At 42.3% G+C, this 24,340-nt stretch overlaps 1 gene segment (V, D, J or C); it reads right to left on the bottom strand.

Moving 5' to 3' along the window:
* Positions 1–809: 809 nt before the first annotated feature.
* LOC122116851 lies at positions 810–23,913 on the bottom strand. The segment is given in 5 exon segments: positions 810–842; positions 12,653–12,658; positions 13,807–13,812; positions 23,399–23,700; positions 23,823–23,913. Coding segments are annotated over 5 exon segments (402 nt in total).
* Between the last annotated feature and the right edge of the window lie 427 nt (positions 23,914–24,340).

Raw genomic sequence — 24,340 nt, 5'->3', positions numbered from 1 at the left:
AGTTGGATTGGTGCAGAAATGATCAGCAGTTCTCTAAACAATTATCTAACCTGAGAAATGAAAACTAACATCAGGTGATGAAAGACATTGAGGAACTCTCTCCCATCTACCCAACCTGCTTCCTACTAAACAACAAAGAAGAAGCTAAGATCAGAACACACTCTAACAGCAGGGAAGGTTAGGAGATCAGTGTTGATGTTCCACACCTGTGGGACCAGTCTACAGGAGGCCAACTCACCTGGTTCCAAAGCTCAAGTTTAACCTGGTCTTCCCAGGGGGACCCTGTCACTGAAACCCAGCAAGCAAATAAAATGGTTCCCACCAAGCCAGAAGTCTCACAACCCTACAAAGAACCAAGAAAGAGGAAGGAAAAGCTGGGAAAAGACATTTACCTGTACACACACACACACACACAAACACACATATATATATATATATATATATATACATGCAATATATGTATATTTTATAGGTTTCTGCATATGTATATGAACATATATGTATATATGCATACATATATACACAATTGAAAATATACTTATATATACACTTATCTCTAGAAGACCAATAGCCACTGGCTTCAGTTAGATTAGTTCAAGCGTGAGCAGCAATTCCCTAAACAATTATCCAACCTGGGAATTGCCAACACACATCAGGTGATGGAGGAGATCAAGGCACTCTCTCCCATCTACCCAACCTGCTTCCTACCATAACAGAAGCAACAAGCTCAGATCAAAACACACCCTAATCACAGGCGTAGGAGCTCAGTATTGATGGTCCACACCTGTGCTCAGCCTAAGGCGGCAGAATCACCAGGTTCCAAAGCACCAGTCCAACTTGGTCTTCATAGTGTGACCTTGTTTCTGAAACAAAGCAAGCAAACAAAATAATTCCTTAGCCAGCCAGCAGCCCACAACCCCAAAAGGAACAACAAAAGAGGAAGGAAAGACTGGGAAAAGATACTGGCCAGTACAGATTTGCATATATATGTATATATATATGTATAAACTATAAATAATTATATATAAATATATATGCTTGTGTATATATATGTATGTATATATGTTTGCACATATACATAGGTTAAAATACACACATAGACACATATATACATATTTATTCATTCATTTATATATTTATTAAACTTGACCCAGCAAATGGCCATTGCCTTTAGTTGGATTGGTGCAGGCGGGATCAGCGATTCCCTCAGCAAGTGTCCAATCCCGGAAGTGCCAACGCACATCAGGTGATGAAGGACACTGAGCTCAAATCAGCGACAATAGCCCTGGAGTTTGTGAAGCAACTAAAAAAGTATGTCTAGGGTTATGGGTTATCTTTAAAGGTGGAAAAAAACAGGACCAGATAGAGAGGATCCTGTAAACAAGATGGAGACAAAGGGAGTGTTAGTGGAAGTTGCCAGTTGCACCATCCCCTGGTCCCCCAGGTTAGAGGAGTAGTGGGGGATCTCTTGATACAGTAGTTGCAGACAAGAAGGGCAGAGCAGACACTTGGCCTTGGGAGTTGTAGGGAGGGGGGAGGGGACTTGTGGAAGCTCAGGCAAGGTGCATCTTGGGAGACCCCCTGCTAGGATGTAAGGGTGTGACAGGCATGAGACAGGGAGGGGCTTACAGGAGGAACTGTGGGAAGAGGTGGGGCAGTAAGAGTTTATATAAAGCAGGCAGCTGGTGGGCAGGATCATTCTGGACTCGGCTGCAGAGAGGACCAGGAGGAAGCCTACGTGCCTCACAGCGACTGACCAGAAGAGGAGTCCCAGAGCACGGTGAGTGACCCACGGCATTCCGGAAGCCAGGTGAGTGCCCTGGGCATCTCTGTAGTCATAGACGGGGTTGGCAGAAGGATGGAGGCAGCCCAGTGGGAGTGCAGAGCCGTGAGGCAGATTCAGGAGCGCCTGGCCTCCAGCACAGATGCCGACGAGCTATACAAATCCTTGAGGCTGCTCTCAGTCATGCCCATCTCGGCAGAAATCCTTGCCACCACGGGTGTCAGAGAGACAGTGAAGGGATTTAGGAAGTACCAGCAGGTGGGCAGTTTGGCCAAGGAGCTGGCTAAGCGCTGGAAGACCTTGCCTGTGCTGAGGCGCAAATCAGAGGCTCTGAGCCAGGTTCCTGAGCAGGATGGCGGTCAAGAGCCCAGGAAGGATGATCTGGGAGAGGGGGAGTGGAAGGGAACGAGGAAGCCGGAGACGGAGGACATGTTGAAGTCCTCAAATGTGGATCCGTTCTCTCAGAGTAGGGCGAGTGACCCGCAGGATCCAGGAACACAGGTGAGTGGGCCCAGCATCTCTGTAGACATGGTGGGGGGTGGCATCGGGATGCAGAATGCCGAGTCTATGTGTGGAGTTGTGCGGCAGCTCCAGGAGCGCCTAGCCTCCAGTAAAGACACGGACGAGCTTCTTCATTCCTTGAGGCTGCTCTCAATCATTCCCATCACGGCAGAAATCCTTGCCACCACGGGTGTCAGAAGGGAATTGAAGAGTTTTAGGAAGCACCCACAAGTGGCCGGTTTGGCCAAAGAACTGGACAAACACTGGAAGACCTTGGCTGTTCTGAGTCACAAACCAGAGGCTCTGAGCCAGGTCCCTGACCAGGACAGAGATATAGAGCCCAGTAAATATGATCTTGGGCAGGGGGAGGGTCAGAGGGAGGTGGAGGATGGTGAGAGGGAGCAGGAGGACCTGTTGAAGGCGTCAAATGTGGATCTGTCCTCTCAGAGCAGGGCGAGTGAACCCCTGGGTGGAGGAGTCCAGCTGTGTGGTTCCCGTGTCTCTGTAGATGTGGCCAGGGGTGGCATGGGGACGCAGACTGCCGAGTGGGTGTGGGGAGCCGTGCGGCTGCTCCAAGAGCACCTGGCCTCCAGCACACATTCGGAGGAGCTCCGCAAATCCTTGAGTCTGCTCTCCGTCTTGCCCATCACGGCAGAAATCCTTGGCGCCACGGGTGTCAGAGAGATAGTGAAGGGTTTTAGGAAGCACCCGCTGGTGGGCAGTATGGCAAAGGAGCTGGAAACACGCTGGGAGACCTTGGCTCTCCTGGGGTGCAACCCAGGACTTCTTTCTGCGATTCTACAGCAGGTCTCTGAACAGGATGGCGCTCAAGAGCCCAGGAAGGAGTCTCTTGTGATGTCAGAGTCAGGGTGGGTGCAAGAGGACAAGTTGAAAGAATCAAGTGTGGTTTGGGGGAAAGAGACAGCAGACAGGAAGGGAGGCTCCAACTCTGGGCCAGAGCCCCCACTGCTACGTGAATTCCAGGGACCTGGCAAGCGGTCTGCCAGCCCTTGTCCCAGGAGCAGGCGGGAGAAGCGTCCCCGATTGGACCCAGAATCCTCTGAGGGCAGCAGCAGGTCTCATCGTTGGGCTGTGGACAGCTCTGGAGTCTCGCGGGACCCTGGGCCCACTGGTATCCAGGACATGCCTGGCAATGCGTGCCTTCTGGTCCGGCAGTCTCAGGATCCACCATGACTCCCAAAAGAAAGTCTCCCTTGTGAACCCCAGGGACAGGCTGGGGCCAGACCAAAAGATGGGTGCCGATCCTCTAAAGAGGGGAAGAGAAGTTCAGGCCCCCTGCCCTCTAATGTCAAGCAGACCTCTGGCAAGCCAGAGACGCAGGCAGCAAAGCTGCGCGGGCGCAATCACCAGAGCGAATCCCAGCAACAGAATGAATTCCGCGCACCTCCACAGTCTTTCGAGGATGCCCTCAACCAGACCCAGCTGCTGCCGAGGAGACAGAAGACCAAGGGCAGGATTTGTGCAGCTGCCTTGGCTCAAGGATGCCTGAAAAGGAATGGCTCCATCGGCCCCAGAAGACCCTCGGATTCCGTGCACAGCTCAGTCCCAAGGGCAAGCGAGATCCAGGAAAACCAGGTGCCACAGCTGGCACCAACCTCAGCCGCCAATCCAGCCAGTCCCGTCAATTCCACAGAAGAAGCCAGGGTGCCAATGGTGCAGCTCAGCACTGACACTGCTAATTCCCCTGGGCTTCAGGCCTATTCGGGTCAGCTGCCTGACCTGAAAAAGATGTCCTCCTTCTCTTCATCTAGGCTGGGAGCCTCTGAGCCCTGGGAAGTGGGAAAAGAGGAAGGGGAAGGAGGAAGTGTTGAGGAAGGGGTAAAGGGAGATGAAAGGGAAGGGGGAAGGGGAGCAGAAGGCAAAGGGGGACAGGGAGAGGGAGGGGAAGAGATGGCCTTGCCTTTTGTCAGAAAGTCCCTGAAAATGCCACTGTACTCTGGACCAAAGCCCGACTCCCTCGCTCCCTGGTGCCCCCAGAATGTCCAGGGACTCCCGCAACACAGCAGTCCAGCCACTCACAGGCCGCCCTGCATTCTCCTAGCACCCATTTCCCAGATTTCTACCCCTTCTGCACACCAGCCTCAAGGGAACACTCACCCGAGGACTGTGGCGCACAGTGGTACAGACAGGCTGTGGCAAATCCGCTGTTGCAAAGCATTCAAGGATGAAAAACCGGCAGAGGGTGAGTCCTGGCGAGAGCTGTACCTGAGGCTTCGCCAAGACCGAGAGCAACGTGTGCAAGCAGCGAGCGCCTGCCCAAGCCAAGAAGAGTCAAGGCCAATGGGCGCAAAGCTCTTAAACCAACCTCAAGAAAAGCCTCCTGGCCCGGGAAAAAGCTCCCAGGCCAGGACTGTGTTGGAAGGATGCTCAAGGGCTGTTCTCACTGCTTCTGAGGGACTGGGGTAATGAGGAGAGTCAGCAGAGTCCGAAGAACAGAGTCTTAAATCCACTGGAGTCTGTTCTTATCAGAACACCGAGAAACACTTCATAAATGCATGAATGCAAAAGCTATATGTCTATTGTGTATATGTAGTAAATTAGGTATTAATTAATTAATTGGAAAACTAATATTTAATTGTATAACTTATCATTTTAAATTCTGAAACTGGGAAGGAAATCTAGGGAATAATGGACAGTCACTAGGCTGTCCTTCCCTCACTCTTAGCCTGGGCATGATGAAGCTTAGGACACAGTCTGTGCCCTTGAGCACAAGCAGTGACCTGCTCACTGCAGAGGACTCTGGTGACCTGCTGGGGACAGCACTGATCCTGCAGTCCTCTCTCATCTCCCACAACTGGACATGCTGTGTGCACATGTTCCCTTAAGGGCTGGAAGTCACAATATAGCTTAAGCTAATACTGAGCTGGTAAATCCCACCACCACAGCCAAAGATGAGAATTATTTGAAAAGCACTAGTTTTTAATATTAACTATCCAATTGGAAGTGTTCAAATCCAGTGGACAAATGATGGAGAAGAAAATGGAATCAGAATGAGTATTTATTAAATGATATGATGCATTATCATCCCATCAGCCAAAGGAGCCATATGGCTGCCTGTGCAATTCCATGGCTTTTGCTGCAATATCCTAAAGGGTATCAGAAATGCTTGGTTCAGAGAGCACAAGTGACTTACTATCCTGACTTCTCTAGCTTCTTGCTCTCACATTCACTCAGAAAAGCTGTTGTGCAACTCCTAAAAAAGGCTACACGTCACAGTTCTGCTACACCAGGCAGGGTGGTTTTTGTTCAGGGCTGTATCACTGTGGGAGGAACATGTGTATGTTGAAAGCAGTAATAAACACCAACATTCTCAGCCTCCACCCTGCTGATTTTCAATGTGAAATCTGTGCCTGACCCACTGCCACTGAATCTGTCTGGGACCCCAGAATACCGGTTGGAAACCAAATAGATTAGGGCGTGTGGAGACTTGCCTGGCTTCTGTAGGAGCCAGTACAAATAGGTTTTTCCATCAATATATAAGAGACTCTGACTCGACCTACAGGAGATGGAGACTGGCTCTCCCAGGATGACAGGCAGAGAGAGTGTAGTCTGAGTCAATATAGCATCTGCACTGGATCCTAAAATAATTAGAAAAGTGGACAGGGTTAATTACTAGCATCATGAGACATTTTCACAATTATCTTATTGCAGGCTATAATTTTTTAAAATTTTTTGTTTCATCCAACAAAATGTTCATTAAATACATGATGAACACCCCCACACACACATCAGAATTTATAAAACAGGGTCTTTGCTCCTTCTGGAATCTTCCTCACTCTCAAAGATACATATGCCACATTTCCATTCAAAAGGGCAAATATGCAGGAGTGTACATAAGACACTTGGGGAGCAGAGGTCAGCCCCTCCCCATCTCCTTCCTCAGCTCTAGTGTGTTCTTACCTGATACTCAGAGCAAGAGCAGCCCCAGGAGCTGAACAGGGCACCTCATTTTGAGAGTAAGCAGTGCTGGTCAGTCCAAGCAAGCTTAGAGCTGAGCTTTTATGTTGGACTTGCAAGGGAGCTCCTCCCTAAGGAGCAATATGCAAATGTCCTGGTGGGTGCAATGGTGAGAGACAAACTGTCAGGTGAGATGGAAACACACACTGGGAGGGTGGGGCCTCTCCTGTGAGCAAATGACATTAACTGGGACCAAGTAAAGCAAGAGAAATCTAATGTGTGTTCCCTAGAAAGGGAATGCCTTCATGATTCCTCCTGCTCTTGTCTGCTGCCTAATTCTTCAACCTGCTCTGGTATGCTTTACAGTTTTCTTGATAAGGATGCATTTCCATAAATATTGAGTCATTCTTATTTATTCTCTAGATATTTGTTTACAAGTTTAGGTCAGGTCATTTTATGTTGCTTAGTATAAACTACATTAATGTAGAGAGCAAAAATAAATGTACAATGTTTATCACAGATATACAATTCAGACAAACCATGGAATTCAGTATCAAGTTACTCAAAGGCCCCTCATCCACTACATAACAGAGGCTGTAATATACTAAGGTGACATTGACATTCCCAACATGTGGCATTATAGTTTGTTTCCTAGACTTGACCATCACATGTGTTGAACAGAGAACTTTTATTTGGTTTCAGCTTCTTGTTTCTGAAATCCTTCTGAGGGCTTTTCCCCTCATAGGTTCAGTGCCCTTCCTATCACTTCCTTTGGTTCTAAAAGGCTTCTAGTTCTGCCAAAGTATATCTGCAGATACCAATTCCCCTTCATTTGCAGTTAAAAAACAGTTATTATTTTGCCTTCAATTTTGAGGTATGGGGTCATGAATACAATATTCTTGTTTGGCTTTTCTATTGATTGTCACATATCCCATTCTACTATACTCTAACTTCAATTATTAATGATAAAATTAATCCAAGACTTTATAGAATTTTCCTGTGCAAATAGACATAATTTTCTTGAAGACTCTCCTTTCCTGTATAACAGCTTTTTATCTGTGTTTACCTGATTGTGATTCAGTAGATCTCTTTAATGCAAAAATAAATCTCTTTTTGAGTTATTTTTTAAATATTTTTGTCTTATTTATATCTTTTCCTTTATAGGTTTTATACACAATCTTACCATAGTAATCACTACATTAACCTATAATATTCTGAGGAATTATCTGTTCATTTTTTCATTGACTTATTTTACTAAAAAACTTATATTGTAATATATTCATTGATTCTTCTGCCATAATCAAGTCATAACATACCTATTCAGCGCATTGTTCCATTGGGTTCTAGAATTCCCAAAACTGATTTTTACACCAATGTAAATTTTTGCCTTTCTTCTCCTCTACCTCTCCTTTCCCTCCTCTGTATTCTCCCTAGGCAGTTTGTATTACTGGCCAAATTTGTATGTTTAAAAATTCAAACTTGCATTTGTTTCCCCTTTTTCTCTCACATGCCCATGATGGGGAAAACAAGTTTAACATACTTTCAAACCAAACAGACCATCACCTCTCAACTCTCCAGCCCAGGAAGTTATTAAATCTCTGTCAGAGAAACACAGAACTAAAGAGATGAAACAACAGTAAACCAAGAGATAAGAACCAATTGTGCTACCATTTAGTCTTGGGATGGACATCTTTCATGTAGCCTGGAGCAGACCCCTTGAGCAGCCTCTTAAAACTGGGACCTTTTCTCTGATTAGTAGGATAATAGAGCTTTAAAATCTTCACTATTCTTCTCATTTGACATGTGACAAATAATAAGCCTTATTTTCTTTTTCTTCAACATAGTGCTTTCATTTTTTGTGTGTGAATTAGCTTTGTGAAGTCAGGAGACCAAACTTTGGAAACACAACAACATAGAAACTCTTTTGAGAGAAAGAAATAACTTAACAAAAAGATGAGTGATAGTGTAAACTACCAAAATCATTTTGATACATAAGCAAACATTCCAAACACATGAGCAATCCTTGGGAAAATGTGTCCATTCTTGTGGTCAAGTGGGAAGAAGCAAACTGAAAACTTCCTCCCTCCTTGTAACAGCATTGGAGGGACACAATATAAATTAGAGGGATATAATTCTTCAATCATCTTCTATGGATGTCATTCTTTTCTAGACATAACATTTTTGAATGTTTTTATATTGAATAATCTAGGACTATGGCTAAATGAGTTAGTCAGATAAAGTCTTCAGTTAGATGTTAGTGACTCTGAACTTGAACTCCACCACCATTTCTGTCATTCGAAGGCCTGGAAATCCTCGGTGCCAGTGCTCCCTAGGTTGCACTGGAGAGACTTCTATGTCACTGGACTTGGGGCTCCAGAGATTCAGTTAGTCTTTATTGTGCTAGACTTTCTGTTTACTCTTTATTTATAAGGCATGATAAAACAATCATCCTAAATTTTGAAAGCTGGAAGAAGGAGAAGGGAGAGATAAGAGAAGTCAATCACTTAAAAGTTAAAGGCCCAAAGAATGAAAGTTTGACAAAAGCTTTCTGAAAGTTAATTGGAATACAAAAACATGACTAGCCACCCACCCAAAACTTAGAAATATTTAGTAACAATGAATTTATAGACTGCTAACCCCAATCATTCCCTAAGCATCAAATATATTGTTTACAAAGAGACACACTTGACCTCTGTATGTACAATCTAACTTCTCTCATTTCTAGCTAATATAGAATTATTGCAAGAGTGAAGGTTGACAAAAATGTTCTTGGTGTTTAGATACAGAGATAAATGGCCCTACTTCTATTCAGTATTGTCACTGATGGATATAGGAACTTATCCTAGGACATGATGTTTTTCTTTTTTTATGTGTCATGACTCAAGAAACCATTTGATTTCACAGAAAATAAAGTCCAAGTGCTTTAGAGCTTTAACAGGCAGTATCTCTTTTTCTGGCTAATGTCTTCCCTGGTCATTGTTGGGATGTATTGGGCAGAAAGAAATGATGGTCAAAGAGGAAAGCTTGTCTTCAAATTCTCAGTTCCAGTTGGATCTCATCTTCTTCAATTGTTAATCTCCTGGGATCTGGGGAACACCTGTTTGATGGTCTGTTATCTTCACTAAACCATTGATTTCCTAAATCATGTACTTTCATGAACTTATTTGAATAAAAAGAAAACTCTTTCTTTTGTCATGAGATGAGCACTATGTATGAAGATGAGAATGGTGCTTGACATACTATTTTGCTTCCTGGTTCCAAAAAAAGGAAAGAATACAAAATGTTTTAGGAATTCTTCAGTGTTCTTATGTTGTACTATTTAATATCTCAGCTCTTCTTCCTCAATTACATTTCTGGTCACAGAGATCTGGGGTGTTGTAGATGGAAACTGTATGATTGGTGCTTCTTTAATTCATAATTTTAATTCATTACTTGAGAAATAAAATTCCAACCTTCATTGTATCAAATTATGTTGACCTAGATATTTTAGAATAATGTTTGTATATTATTTTAAATAAATTACCTACTGACCTGACTGTAAGGCTAGCTAATCTTTCAGGATAGTGGATTCTTATTCACAAATATTCTCTCTGACGTTCACATTTTCCTTTTCCTCTTAAAGAATCATAATTTCACCTTCCTTTATTTTTCTCATCATCTATTCCTTTTGTATATGTGTAAGTTTGATATTGCACACCAAGTGAGAATTAACAAAATGAAGGAAGTCATGCTCAAAGTAAAATCACATCTCTAATCCTTCTGTCACATTGCTGGGTATCACAGGTACTGGGTATCACACTCACTTGCTGTATGCTTGTAGTTTAGGGGTTTTTTCCTGCTTATATTAGAATACCAAATAGTTTTTCTTCAACTTTATATGAAATATATTCCAAATACTTCTTCAATTTATTAACAATATATACTTGTATCATTCCATAGCCGTTCACAGAAAGCATCCTTCTTTTACAATGGAAAAAAAATCCATTGTGTGTGTGTCTATGTATGTGTGTATATGTGCATGTGTGTGTGTATGTGTGTGTATGTATGATCAGAGAGAGACAGAGAGAGCAAGAGAGAGATGATTGTTCAGTCATACTTCATGTACATGCATTTTGTTTCTTGCCAATATTTTTCCTACGGTCCAGAAGTTTATCTTCAAGGACATTTCTTGAAATGTGATATATGTTAAATGATAAAATCACGCTGCTTTGTAGATTTTGTCATGTTTTATTTATCATTTTTAGAATTGTCTCTTCAGTTGTTCTCTCTACTATTATTTCCATTCTTTGCATTAACTTTTGAAAAAGTTGCTGCAGGTAAAGATGTAAACCAAGAGAGTCTGGAGGAAGATGGCAGAGGAGAACATGGGGGCTAAATAAGCTCTCAGGTAGAAACCAGTTTTACTGTTCCAGTGGCAAATCTAAGGCTAGAGTCACACCAAGTATGCCATCATAGTACAAAGAGTTTGGCCAGAGAGAAAAACTTCAGGCAGCTTGGCTCCAGAGAAAGATTTGAACACTCTAGGGTCTGTGGGAGTGGCAGCAGCAGCTGCTACCGTGGCCACCATATCTACAGCAAGAGTCCAGGACAAAGGCACCAGAGGCAGTGTAAAAGCAGATTCTATCACCATAAGCAAGAACTGACAAAGAGTGAAAATCTTCATCCTGCTGATCATAGATAGTCACATACGGTAGATGGCCCAGAAACCAAGGGAAAGGTGCGAGTACCATCAAGATATCCTTACTCCTTCTTATAGAGCAGCAGTGGAATGGTAGCTCATCCCTCAGCCCTGGAGAAGAACTCCATGTTTGATATTGAGAACGACCAGGCCAGAGCAGCTAACATCTAACTCAGGCCTTAGAATAAGGAGCCATTCAACAGGTCATAGGAAACTGACCTGTGGGTCTCAGCTCAATCCTTGTGGAAAGTTGTCCTTCCCAAGCAGAGGGAGCTCCACTTGGGCAGGGCAGACTGTCCCTCAGTGGGTAAATAGACACAGAAGCTAACCTACCCATGCAGCATAGGCAGCAACTCCAACTGCTGGAGGGTAAAAGTAAAACAATTAGAAACTTGTTACACATAAATCCTGAGAATAGCTCTAGGCTGGCCTGCTTGACTCTCTCAGGAGCTAGACCATCCGGGAGAAAGCTACTGATTGCTAACTTTCCACAGCACTGACTACAACCTAGCTCCCGCACAGCAACTCTAAGCTGGAGAAAACAGCCACATCCCTCTTTTGTGATAGTCAAAGTAGATCACACTTCCACTGAACCAGCCTGAGAGGATTGTCGTAAAGACTCGGGTAAGACAGAGCTTCATTTGCCTGCTCAAACAAGCTGATTTAAGAAACTAACCAAACCACAGGAAAACCAAACACCACAGTAAAACAAAGACTCCACCAAGAGACTGGTTACAGACACAGGGAGACACAAGATTCCCCCCATCAAAAAAAATTGAAGAACCCTTTTTTTTTTTTCTGCCTAGTTTTGTTAAAATGTTTTTTGGTTTAAAAAACTGTTGCTTGAATATTACACTTAATAGGGAAAAACTACAAACAATTCTCCTAAAATCAGCAACAATGCAAGGATGCCCACTGTCTACACTCCTCTTCAATATAGACCTGGAATCCTTAGCCAGGGCAATAAGGCCAGAAAAAGACATTGAAAAGATCCACATAGGGAAGGAAGAAGTTAAACTATCCCTTTTTCAGATGAGATGATAATCTACTTTCATGATCCCAAAAACTCCATCCCCAAACTCTTAGAAATTATAAACCACTTCAGCAAAGTAGCAGGATACAAAAACCACCCACAAAAATCAGTCATCTTCCTGTACACCGACAATGGACAAGTAGAAAGGGAAATATAGGAAGCAATCCCATTCACAATAACACTCCCAAAAATAAAGTATTTAGGATTTAACCTAACCAAAGATGTAAAAGAACTATTTAATGAAAACTATAAAAATTTAAAGAAAGAAATTATAGAGGACACTAAGAAATGGAAAGACCTTCCATGCTCTTAGGTAGCAGACTTAACATAATGAAAATGGACATACTGACAAAATTAGTACACAAATTCAATGCAATTCCTAACAAACCCAATGATGTACATTTCTGAAATACACAAAACGAACCAAAAATTCATATGGAACAACAAAAGACTAAGAATATCCAAAACAATTCCAGGCAAAAAAGTCAACATGGGAGGGATCTTGATGCTGGACATCAAACTCTACTATAGAGCCATACTAACAAAGACAGCATGCTACTAGCACAAAAAAGACCCGAAGACCAATGGAATAGAGTAGAAAATTCAGAAATATCACCACACATCTATAATCAGCTGCTATTTGACAAAGGAGCCAAAGACATACAGTGGAAGAAACAGCTTCTTCAACTACTGGTGCTGGGAAAACTGGGAGGCTACATGCAGAAAACTAAAAGTGGACCCCAGCCTATCAGCATGCACCAGCATCAACTCAAAATGGATAAAAGACCTTAACATCAAACCTGAATCTCTGAAACTACTGCAGGACAGAGTAGGAGAGACTCTTGAATTTATAGGCATAGGCAGGAACTTCCTGAACAGAGTCCTGGGGTCACAACAAACTGGACAGAGACTGGACAAATGGGACTACCTTAATCTAAAAATTGTCTGCACATTTAAAGCTATAGCAACCAAGCTAGAAAGACAACCAACTAACTGGGGAAAAATATTTGCCAGAAATATATCAGACATGGGGTTAATATCCAGTATATACAGGGAACTTAAGAAACTAATCCCTCCCAAACCTAACAACCTAATTTCTAAATGGGCAAGGGAAGTAAAGAGAGACTTCTCAGAAGAAGAGATTAAAAATGGCAAAGAAACACATGAGAAAATGTTCACCATCCTGGTTGTAAAGGAAATGCAAATAAAAACCCTGAGATACCACCTTACCCCAATCAGAATGGTCCACATTCTAAAATCAGCCAATGACAAATGCTACAGGGGATGCGGAGAAAGAGGAACTGCTGGTGGGAATGTAGACTTATACAACCATTTTGGAAAGCAGTCTGCAGAGTCCTCAGAAAGCAAAATATTGACTTCCCTATGATCCAGCCATACCACTTCTCAGCATTTATCCTGAACGACAGGAACCAGTATAAAAGGACACATGCACTTCCATGTTTATTGCAGCACTGTTCCCAATAGCCATAATAGGAAAACAACCCAGATGTCCTACCACAGATGAATGGATCCAAAAACTGTGGTATCTATATACAATGGAATATTATGCAGCCTTTAGAAAGGACAAAATAATGGCATTTGCAGGGAAATGGATGGAGCCAGAAGAAATCATGTTGAGGGAGGTAAACAAAGAGACAAATGACACATGGTCTCCCTCATAAGTGGATGTTAAATCCAAAAATGTAAAGTTGATATGACAAAGATGACAAGGCTTAAAAAACAATTGAAAATAAATATCACATTAGGAACAACAACAACAAAAATAAACAAAGCACTTCCACTCATCTGGTAGAATCACTACTAAATAACCCCATGCTGCTGATCACATATATGGCATATATATGCACACCAGAGGGAAACCAGGAGGAAGACACAGAACTAGAGGGCATCAGGGAAAAACATAAAACAGCCGGACCCATCAGCTGCACTGGTCATTGATCAAAATGAACTAAGCAACTCAATGGCAGCGATGGCAGGGAGGGAACAAGCTGGAAAGAGGGAACAGATGACTATGCAAAACAAAAGAAAGGTACATATCACCCAGTGTGGAAGAAATAACTGTATTGTCAAAGCTCATAGAACTCATAAATGTTATTGACCATGACAGACAATTTGCCCATGAAAGTTAGAATGTGTTTGTGACTTTAACTAGCATCACTATTCCACAATACTGTGAAATTAGGAAAATTATGTAATCACTTAATCACAATTAAAGAATTTGAAAAAAACTGTTGGTTTTTTTCATCATTTAAATATTAGGTTTCTTTATTTGTTTTTGTTGTTTTTTTTTTAATTCTCTTTATAATTTTGTTCGTCACCAGATATATACTTATCTTCAATCATTATAGTTTATCCTTCATTATGTGCATACTTAATTCAGATATCAGTTACTCAGCTCACAAACTGTCAGCCTTAACTCCTTTAATTGTAGTAATATGTATTTATGCTTAAATAATTTTAAAGTGTTTCATTTTTAAATTTTCAATTACTTTTTATTTATATTTTATTGTGAAAATACTGTACAGAGGGGTTATAATTACATGGGCAATATCATGAGTACATTCCTTATCAAGCATTGTAGCCTCCTACTTCGTTTCCCCTTCCCTTCCCTTCCTCCCCCCACCCTACCTCCTCCACCCCCACTCCCACACCCAATTCTACTCCCCCCCACCAAAGTTGTAAAGTTCGTTTTCAACATAACAACTTGTGCATCTCATTGTTGCAATGGGTCCACCTGTATCCCTATTTAAACAATTTGTTTTTTCCCTTCACCTCCACAAATTATACTGTCATCAAGTACAGTGAAAGCAGGGGTTCAGGAGAAAATGACAGATAAGTTGATGTTAGGAAAATGAACCCTAAGTTACGTATTCAAATGTTTTTTTTCTTTCATGCGATATTTTCTAACACATTTATAAGATTATTTCTTTGTTGCTTTGTATGTCCCTCCCCCACAGTAAATTTTTTAAATTTTTCCTTTTTCTTTTTCTCTCTTCTCCTTTCCTTCTATCACTTCCCTCTCTCTGAATTTAGGTATTGGTTATATTCCTTCTCTCACTTTCCATCCCTATTTCCTCCAATCTTATTTTCTACTCACAATTCTCCTTAAACCTATTAATTTCTGGTCTGCTGACTCCTTATTTGATTTTTCTTTGTCCATTGATTCCTAGTTTATTGTTGAACTAGATTGCTTCTGTGGACAGTTTGACTGTGTCAGTCTATGTAACTACAGGTCTATGGTTCATGCTTGTTTTAAAATAGTCTTCTATTTCAGAATTGGTTTTGCTTTCATACCCAAATTGGCAGAACAAGTCAGAGAAACAGAAGAAAAAAGGAAAGTCTAGGTATCTCAACTCCCACCACCCATGATAATCAGGCAACAGAGCAGTTAATGAATAAAACAGAGGGGAGTTCCCAAAATCCTCCACAAACACTACTGGTAACCATGCTGAATGAAAAGATTGAAAGCCTGCAAAGGACTCTGTGTGAGTGTGACAGGAAAATGCGTGAGCATGGAAGTGAAATGTGTGAGTGTGATGAGGCTAACCAAAGATGAATACAGGAATGTCGTGAGAGTGAGGAGGCTAATCGAAGATTAATAGAGGAATTGCATGAGCAGGATGAGAATAGACAAAGATTAATAGAGGCATCATGGAATCCACAAACAGAAAGCTGGAGGAATCCATGAAGTACACAAAAGGAATGCTGAATGAACTCCAACAGAAGGAAAGGGAGTCCAATGAAACTATAAGCAATCAAGTAAGGGATTTGAGAATGAACACTGAAAAACAAATGAAGGAGGGAAAGAAGTCTATACAAGATCTAAAACCAAGCTCCAAAAAAGAATTTGAAGCCATCAAATCTGACCAATTAAAAGGAAAGGAATAAAAAGCAAAGTAGAAAAATCTTCACAGTAGGTTAGACCATGCAGAAGATAGAATCTTTGGGATTGAAAAGAGCCTAGACATAAGAGAAAGAACTTCCCAAACATCCAAAAAGATAGGCCCATTCAGATACAAGAATCCTTTGGAACCCCAAATAGACCAGACCAGAACAGTTCATCCCACATTGTAGTCTGCACAAGATCAAGTGAGACCACAAAGGATCCTTAAAGCTATCAGGGAGAAACGACCATCCAGCTATAAAGGGAAAACAGTAAGAATGACTGCAGCTTTCTCAGCAGAGACAATTAATGCAAGAAGAGTCTGGAAGATGTTTGCCATGACTTAAAGACACACAACTATCAACCAAGAATAATGCACCCACTAAAACTGTCCTTCATAATGGGAGCACAAATAAAAAGCTTCCACATCAAATAAATATTAAAGCAATATATCTCCATAAAACCAGTCCTACCTGGTCGAGACTACCGAGAGGGATGGAGCACAGCCTGCTTCCCCGGGCCTTCGGTGCCTTGCGGCCCCAGGCCTGAGGCTGAGCAGAGTCCCCGGGGATTGGCCTGTATGCAGTCTATGTCCGGCAGACATGGGGGGCTCTTGCAGCAACGAGCTCCACGCATCCCCGCGCCCCGCTGCAATGATTGGTAGCGATGGTGCTCCATGTTGCCGGGTCCAGAGGAAGACCTCGCCCAGCTGCCAAGGACGCAGCGCCCTTGTGTGGTGACAGGCATGGCGCAGCCAGGCGACCACGGCGGAGGCTTTCACCAGCTAGAGGATGGAGACCGCAGGAGGCCTTGGAAGCTCACCAGCATTCTAGGTTGCCGATCCGGGACCTGGGGTGACCTCCCTGCCCCACAGAGAGGCCGCACCCCGCGACAAGGACACACAAAGGCCCTAAGGGTCCTGGCAGTTGAGCGGAACCCCGGATGGAGGCAGGGGCAGCGGTTGGCGGCCGGGGCGGTTGGGCTGGTGCCCGCTGAGAAACGGTAGAGTGATGGCCACGGGTGACACAGGTGCCCACCAGAGCCCACCAAGGTTTGTGGGCCGCTGGTAGGTCTGTGTCCATCATATAGAAAGGGGGCTCTCAACTTCCCCAACCTTCTCAAAGACGACCTTTCGTCCACCTGGCCTTCTGGATGCGAAGAAGTTGCCAACCAGTGATAAAGGAGACGCAGGAAGTCGCACCTGTCAACGCCATGGGTTTGTAAAGACCATAGAAACATCTTCTGGAAGTGACCTGGAGTGGCGGTTAGAGACTACCTCCAGGGGACACAGCCAGAGCCGCACTCCGCGTTTGTTCCATTCCCTGGTTGGAGGACATGGAACAGAAGACCTGTGAGAAGGAAGAGGGGCCTGGCAAAGACGTTTTCCAGCGAGAGCCATTGATCTGTGTGCAGCTCATCCCCCTTGCTGCATGCAGAGCTGACTGTGCTTAAGGACCTTGGATATTCTGAATGCCTGATGTATTTTAAATGCCATTTTTGGGGGAGGGAAAACGGTTAACAGCTGGAGTTGTAGGCATGGTGCTTATGCCTTGGTACCAGGTGAAAGAAATACAAAAAGGCCACGCCAGTGCTTACAGTGAAGGGTAACATTGTCCCATTTTGTTCTACTTTCTTGTGTACATAGTGTATATAAAGGACAAAGGAGTCCTAACTTACATCTAGGCATTCTAGATGTTAGAGAGGTTGCCAGTGTATGATAAAAATAGTTAGTAGACTTTGTATGTTCTGTGCTAAAATTCCTAGAAAAGGTCTTCTGAAAATCTGAGCATTCTAGCACACTGGGTAGGTGGAGAAAGGTTCTAGAATATTCCTAGTTTGAAGACACTTTTCAGATTATAATTAGTCACATGTGTGCAGTCAGTGAAGACTGCCCATGTATATAGTGGGCAGACTGTGTCCTTACTTAAAAACATCTAGTCTCTCTAGATGTTTAGAAGTGCCCAATGTATATTAAATGTAGAGATAGTAACATATTACATTTTAGGTATCTTTTTGCTAACATTCACATGAAACACTGTCTTTAGAAAATGGAATAGGGAAACCACCGCTGTGAGCAGAATGGCCTGTCCTCCTTTATTGGGTTGGAGGAGAGGTGGAAGCAAGCAATTGCAAAATGTAATATTCTGGTGTATTCATTCATACCTGGACATCCTCAGATGCCATTTTTCTGTATTGAGCATTTTGTTTTGCTGTGTGGGTATATATATATATAAAATGGACCAAAAAACCAGTCCTACTAAAGATACTTAAAGAAGTCCTAAACATAGAAAATCAAAAAGAGCATAATAAAGGCCAAGAAACAGCTCCCAAACAGAGAATCCAAGAAGCACAGGAAAAGTCAAGTTGGCACTGCCCCCAAGAATATGGATAACATGGCAGGAACTACCAAACACCTCTCAGTCCTAACTCTCAATATTAATGGACTTAACTCTCCAATTAAGTGAAAAACACTGTCTAGTTGGATCAAAAAACAAGATGCTTCTATCTGCTCCCTTAAAAAGACATACCTTGCCCACCTTGCCTCCATCAGAAAGAATGACATTGCCACATTTCTTAGGAAATGGAAAGATTTATAATAAGTGAATTAAGCCAGGCACAAACAAACACAGGTCCCATGGATTAGCTTTGTTGTAATAACTGTACATGTGTAGGACAAATAGAAAAGGTCATGATGTTTAGTGAAATAAACCCAAAGATTGGGAAACAAATATTTTTTTTTCTTTCCTACTATTGTTTCTAACATTTTCATTATGTACCATGTGATTTTATGTTTCTTTGTATGTTACTCCCCCACATTATAACCACTATTTTCACTGTATTTGATGTTGGTGCCATACAATGGACAAGGGTCTCATATCTAAAATATACTTGGAACTCAAAAAATTAAATCCCTCAACAACACATTCTCAAGGAAACAACTGCCCAATAAATAAGTGGGCTAAAGACTTGAAGAGAAACTTCTCTGAAGAAGAAAGAAGGATGGCCAATAGACACATGAAGAAACGCTCAACCTCCCTAGCCATAAAAGAAATGCAAACCAAAACAACCTTGAGATACCACCTCACCCCAGTTAGAATGGCTATAATCAAGAACTCTAACAACAACAGATGCTTGAGGGGATGTGGACAGAAGGGAATCTTACTTCATTGTTGGAGGGAGTGTAAACTGGTTCAACAACTTTGGAAAGCAGTATGGAGGTTCCTCAAAAGACTTCACATAGACCTCCCCTATTACCCAGCAATCCCACTTTTGGGCATTTACCCAAATGTTTACAAACAAGACCACACTAAAGCTACCAGCACAGCTATGTTTATTGCAGCATTATTTTCCATAGGTAAGATATTGAACCAACCCAGATGCCCCTCAGTAGATGAATGAATCAAGAAAATGTGGTATATATACACAATGGAATTCTGCCTCCATCGGAAAGAATGACATTGCCACATTTTTTAGGAAATGGAAAAACTTGGAAAAAAATATATTAAGTGAACTAAGCCAAGCCCAAAGAAACATAGGTCCCATGGTTTCCCTTATCTGCAATATCTAGTATATGTATGAGTCAAGCAGGAAAGATCAGATAATGTGACGTTAGGAAAATGAGCCCTTAGATATGTGTTTAAATATTTTTTTCTGTCATGCATTTGTTTCTAACTCATTTATAATTTTATTTCTTTGTAGCTTTTTATGTCCCTCCCCCACAGTATAACCCCTGCTTTCACTATATTTGGTGTCGGTGTAATTTGTAGAGAAGATGGGGAAAAACAAGTCATTTAAGGATACAGGTGGACCCGATGCAACTATGAGAAGTACAAGTTGTCATGTCAAAAACGAACTTTACAACTTTGGTGCAGGGGCGGGGGTATTGGGTGGGGGGGCAGGGGGAGGCTGGGAAGGGATGTGAAGGGTAAACAAAAGAGGAGGCTGCAACGCTTGATAAAAAATGTACTCATTATCTTGCCCATGTAATTGTAACCCCTCTGTACAGTATGTTCACAAAAAATAAAAATAAAAATAAATAAAATAAAAAATAAATAAAAGAAAGTAAGAGAAAAAAGAAACATAGAATCAAAACAAGGCAAAATTAGAATTCCCTAAAAGAATATTTAAAGTAGAACTAATAAATCTAGAATTTCCCTGGCAATTTAAGACACTCAGTATATCCCAGAAAGTATTAAGCTCAGAAATCTGCCTTATGTTTTCCAACTTTATTTATTTTTGTCTTAAAGCATCATGGCTAAGTCAGTGTACATTCAGCAGTTGCAAACAGAAAAATAGTGATGTTGACAGCTCAAATGGAAAATATAGATCTTCTGGCTCATGGAATTGTAAGCCCTCTGTGCAATTCCTTAATAATAACAATAAAAATGTCAGGAGACAAGTACTAGTGGCTCATTCCTGTAAACCTAGCTAGCCATAAGGCTAAGATCTGAGGACTGATGTTGGAAGCCAGCCTGCATAGGAAAGTCTATGAGACAATTATATCCAATTAAGCGCATAAAAATCCAGAAGTGGAGCTGTGGATCAAGTGGTAGAATGCTAGCTTTGAACACTTAAAGCTCAAGGAAGAAGCAAGGCCTTTCCTTGAGTTCAAGCCCAAGGACCAGAACCAAAATGAAAACAAACCAAAAAGAAAAGGAATAAGGAACTGGATCCACCAGTGTACAACCAGGTGATTTCTAACAAAAGAATGGAGTGGAGAATAGATTGTTGTAATTATTGTTTTTCTTTACTGTGCAGATTTTACTAATCATTTACTTGTAAATGCCACCAGCATTTCCTTTAGAGTTTCTGCATGATGATTCCTAATGAACATGGACAATTAGTAGAGACTACACTACAATGTACTGAAACCTGCAGGCAGATGCTAGTCCAGAGGGGAGGAATGGAGGATCACCTGTCAAGATCGATCTACAAGCAGTTGAGAGCATTGGTACACACCCCTATGTGTCTATACAGGGAAAGGCCAAGGTAAGAAGGCCTGCAGCTTCACAAGCAGATGGTATGGGTCTGAGGGACACCAGAAATACTCCACTTCTGTGTTTAGCTTCACTCAATAAAATAAGCCAGTCTTGAAATGGCTATAGGCTAATAATTTCTTCTATTCAAAAAGAAACACTACTTGCTTGAATTAACTAACATGTCTCAATTTTACAAAAGAACCCCAAATAACACTCTCAAAGGTTCCTCCCTAGTTATGATTTGTATGCTCTATTGAATCTGGAGAGGCATTGCCATGTGTGTACTGCTGCAGACAGAGAGGTAGAGTACAGGGAATTCTGCCCAAATGATTCTACCAAAATCTTCAAGTGACCTTTAGAATCTAGCTGTATCAGAAAGCTGTGTCATTAGGTGGAGGCAACAGGAAGGGCAGTTGGGACAGCCTAGCCTCTCACCTCTACTTCCTTGGGAGCTGAATGTTATGACTTGCATCACTGTGAGTGTGTAGCTACTAGGCTATTGACAGCATATGCTTATGGCGAGAGTAAACTCTGCCCCACATCCACTGTCCTTGAATCTGGAAGGGACTAGGATGGTAATTACTTTGCACCATACATGAGGAGCTTTCCCTGATTACTGCTGAAACCACTGGCCCTGCCAGCCATGTAAACTCTGTTTCCCAGATATGTAGAATGAAAGGATAGAGACTGGCCATTTGTTTGTCACATCTGGCACCTGGCAGTGGAAACAGAAAACAAATACCCTCCTTGATAATCATGTTACAAGAGGCCTTCCTTGAAGTACTAGAGAGCCCCTGCTGTACTAGGCTGGGTATATCTCCTGCATTGTTCTTCCTTACCTGGGAGCAAGAGCAGTAGGAGCCCCAGACGCTGAGCAGGGACCTTAATGTCCATGCTGTGTGCTGACTGGGACTGACTCCAGCACAGGGTGTGAGCAGACTATGAAGTGCTCCAGGCAGTGGGCTGTGCTGCAAATCACCAGGGGTTGGTCAGAGTTGGGCACATCTGCAGGATTGGCTCAACTCAGTGAATCACAACAGGCCTTGCATCCACAAGTTTCCTAGGCTAGAAAAGAGGAACATGAATTTGCCTGCAGAGGATGTGGACATGATTTGATGGTAGGAGACACTTTTATGACTATTGTCAAAATGGATAATGCACAGAAGCAACATTGGAAATAGAGTATTTTATAAATGTATTGAAACATTCTTGTTTCTACTTAGATTTTTTTATTCAGTCTCAAGAATTATTTCTGGAAAAAAATCCCTGTGTTTTCTTTATGAAGTTCTTATGCATTGAAACTTTTCTTACTCTCTATTCCTTTCCTTTCCTTTCCTTTCCTTTCCTTTCCTTTCCTTTCCTTTCCTTTCCTTTTTTTTTTGTTGTCGGGCTTGAACTCTGGGTCTCGGCACTGTCCCTGAGCTATTCAGTTCAAGAGAAACACTCTACCACTTGAGCCACAGTGCCACTTCTGGTTTTCCTGTGGTTTATTGGAGAGAAGTGTCTCAAGGACTTTCCTGACTGGGCCGCCTTTGAACCACAACCTCAGATCTCAGCCTCCTGAGTAGCTAGGTTTGCATGTTTGAGTCACTAGCACATAAAAGGAAAAGAAATCTTAACCCGAGTAATGTATTTTCTTTTTCTGTATTGTAATATTGCTTTGCATATGATTTACTTTATCAAGTAATTATTGCAGTTGTTTGTTGCTGTGTAAGATCATGAACAAATTGTGATGTTTCTTAAAGTTTGCAGCTTCTGATAGTTTCCTGAAAACAAATTAATGAAGTTTGTTACTTTTATTAAAAATGTTCATATTCCCAGATTGGTAGAAACAACTTACAATCACATTTAAGTGAGTTTTAATGCCATCACTTAGGTGGACTGTTTCTGAGAGTTGGAGAAAAGTGACCATCTTTGACAGTCAGCTATCTCAATACATCATTATGATCATTATGATTATGTATGGAAGCTCAAATCCCTGTTCCTTCTCTGGTTTCCTGCAGAGTTCACCATTAGGTCATCCTTTGATTAGATTTGGTGAACTGGAGAGACATGTAAAATCCTTGACATAAGCAGGCTGACATGTGATCAGAAGTGAGGCCTGGAGAATTCTCCTGGAGAGACAGTTGGGTCAGGTGAGAGCATTAGCCGCTCACCCTGGCTTTTTCCACAGGGTGGAGAATCACAGGATTATGTGCTCAAAACCCTAGGACAGCCTCACTGAACCAGAGAATTCCACACTCCTCCTTCCAACTTCTCTCATGACATAGGAGTTAAGAAACTAATGATTAGACTCATTTCCTGTATTAAAACAATTCCTTCTTAGAGATTCTTGTCTGGCTTCTGTTTTACTGTGTGAAGCAGAAAGGATGACTTTATATGAGAAGAGACATGGCCGTGTCTGGTCATCTGGGACAGAGGAGGAGAAAAGAGACAAAGATTCAGAGGAGCCTTCACATTTCAATAAAAACCCTCGAAAGTGTTCAAAGCCATGCTACATCTGAGCAGCTCTATCAGCAGATAGAGGCACCAGGAGCAGCAGCTGGGCAGCCCAGCGCTCACTTCTGCTTCCCTGGGAGGTTTTTGTTTTGGCTTGTAGCACTGTGGGAGGTAAACTATAACTCTGTAGACAGTAATAAGTGGCAAAATCCTCAGGCTGCAGGCTGCTGATGGTGAGAGTGAACTCTGTCCCAGATTGATGCCCACTGAACCTTGATGGAATTTCAGAGGCTAAATTCTTTGCAAAATAGATCAGAAGCTTTGGAGAATTCCCTGGTTTCTGCTGATGCCAGTGTAAATAATCGCTAATGCCCTGACTGGCCTGGCAAGTGATGGAGACTGTGTCTCCTGGAGATGCAGACAGGAAGGGTGGAGACTGGGTCATCTGGATGTCACATCTGAAACCTGCCATTGGAAACATAAACACAAATATCCACATTGTAAATCATGTTATAGGAGGCCTTCTCTGAAGACCCAGGCAGCACTGAACACACACACAGGATTGGAGGATTGCTGTCCTTCCTTACCTGGGAGCCAGAGCAGCAGGAGCCCCAGGAGCTGAGCATGGGTCCTCATGTCCATGCTGTTTGCTGACTGGGACTGACTGCTGCATAGGGTGTGAGCAGCCTATTATAAAATCATTGGGGCAGTAAGCAGTACTCTGAGCATATGCAAATGAGAAAAGCTGGGTAAAGCTGGGAACAGCTATAGGACCAGCTCAAGTCAGGAAATCCTCATATGCCCACATAGTTTATCCCATAGAATGTGTTTCAACTGTACTGCAGAATCTGTGATGTGTCTACTGTCCTTTGAAGAGATCTCTTAGTGCATTCAGGGTTGATAACCACTCCTCTTGAGTTTTTCAATCTTTATGTCATAACACTTGAAAGGGAGAAGAGTAAAACCATAATTGAGTGCTTGATCATGCAGAGAAGTGAAGATATGGGAAAGAATAGAATTTGTGTATATTTTTAACTGGTTTAATATCTCTATACATTGAAACCTCACTGACATAGCTGGAGATATATAAACTCTTTTATTTTCA

Source organism: Dipodomys spectabilis, unplaced genomic scaffold (assembly GCF_019054845.1).
Source record: "Dipodomys spectabilis isolate Male_0828 unplaced genomic scaffold, ASM1905484v1 ptg000137l, whole genome shotgun sequence".
Lineage (NCBI taxonomy): Eukaryota > Metazoa > Chordata > Mammalia > Rodentia > Heteromyidae > Dipodomys > Dipodomys spectabilis.
The sequence above is the reverse complement of the archived record's forward strand: the minus strand, read 5'-3'. Positions and strand labels throughout refer to the sequence as shown.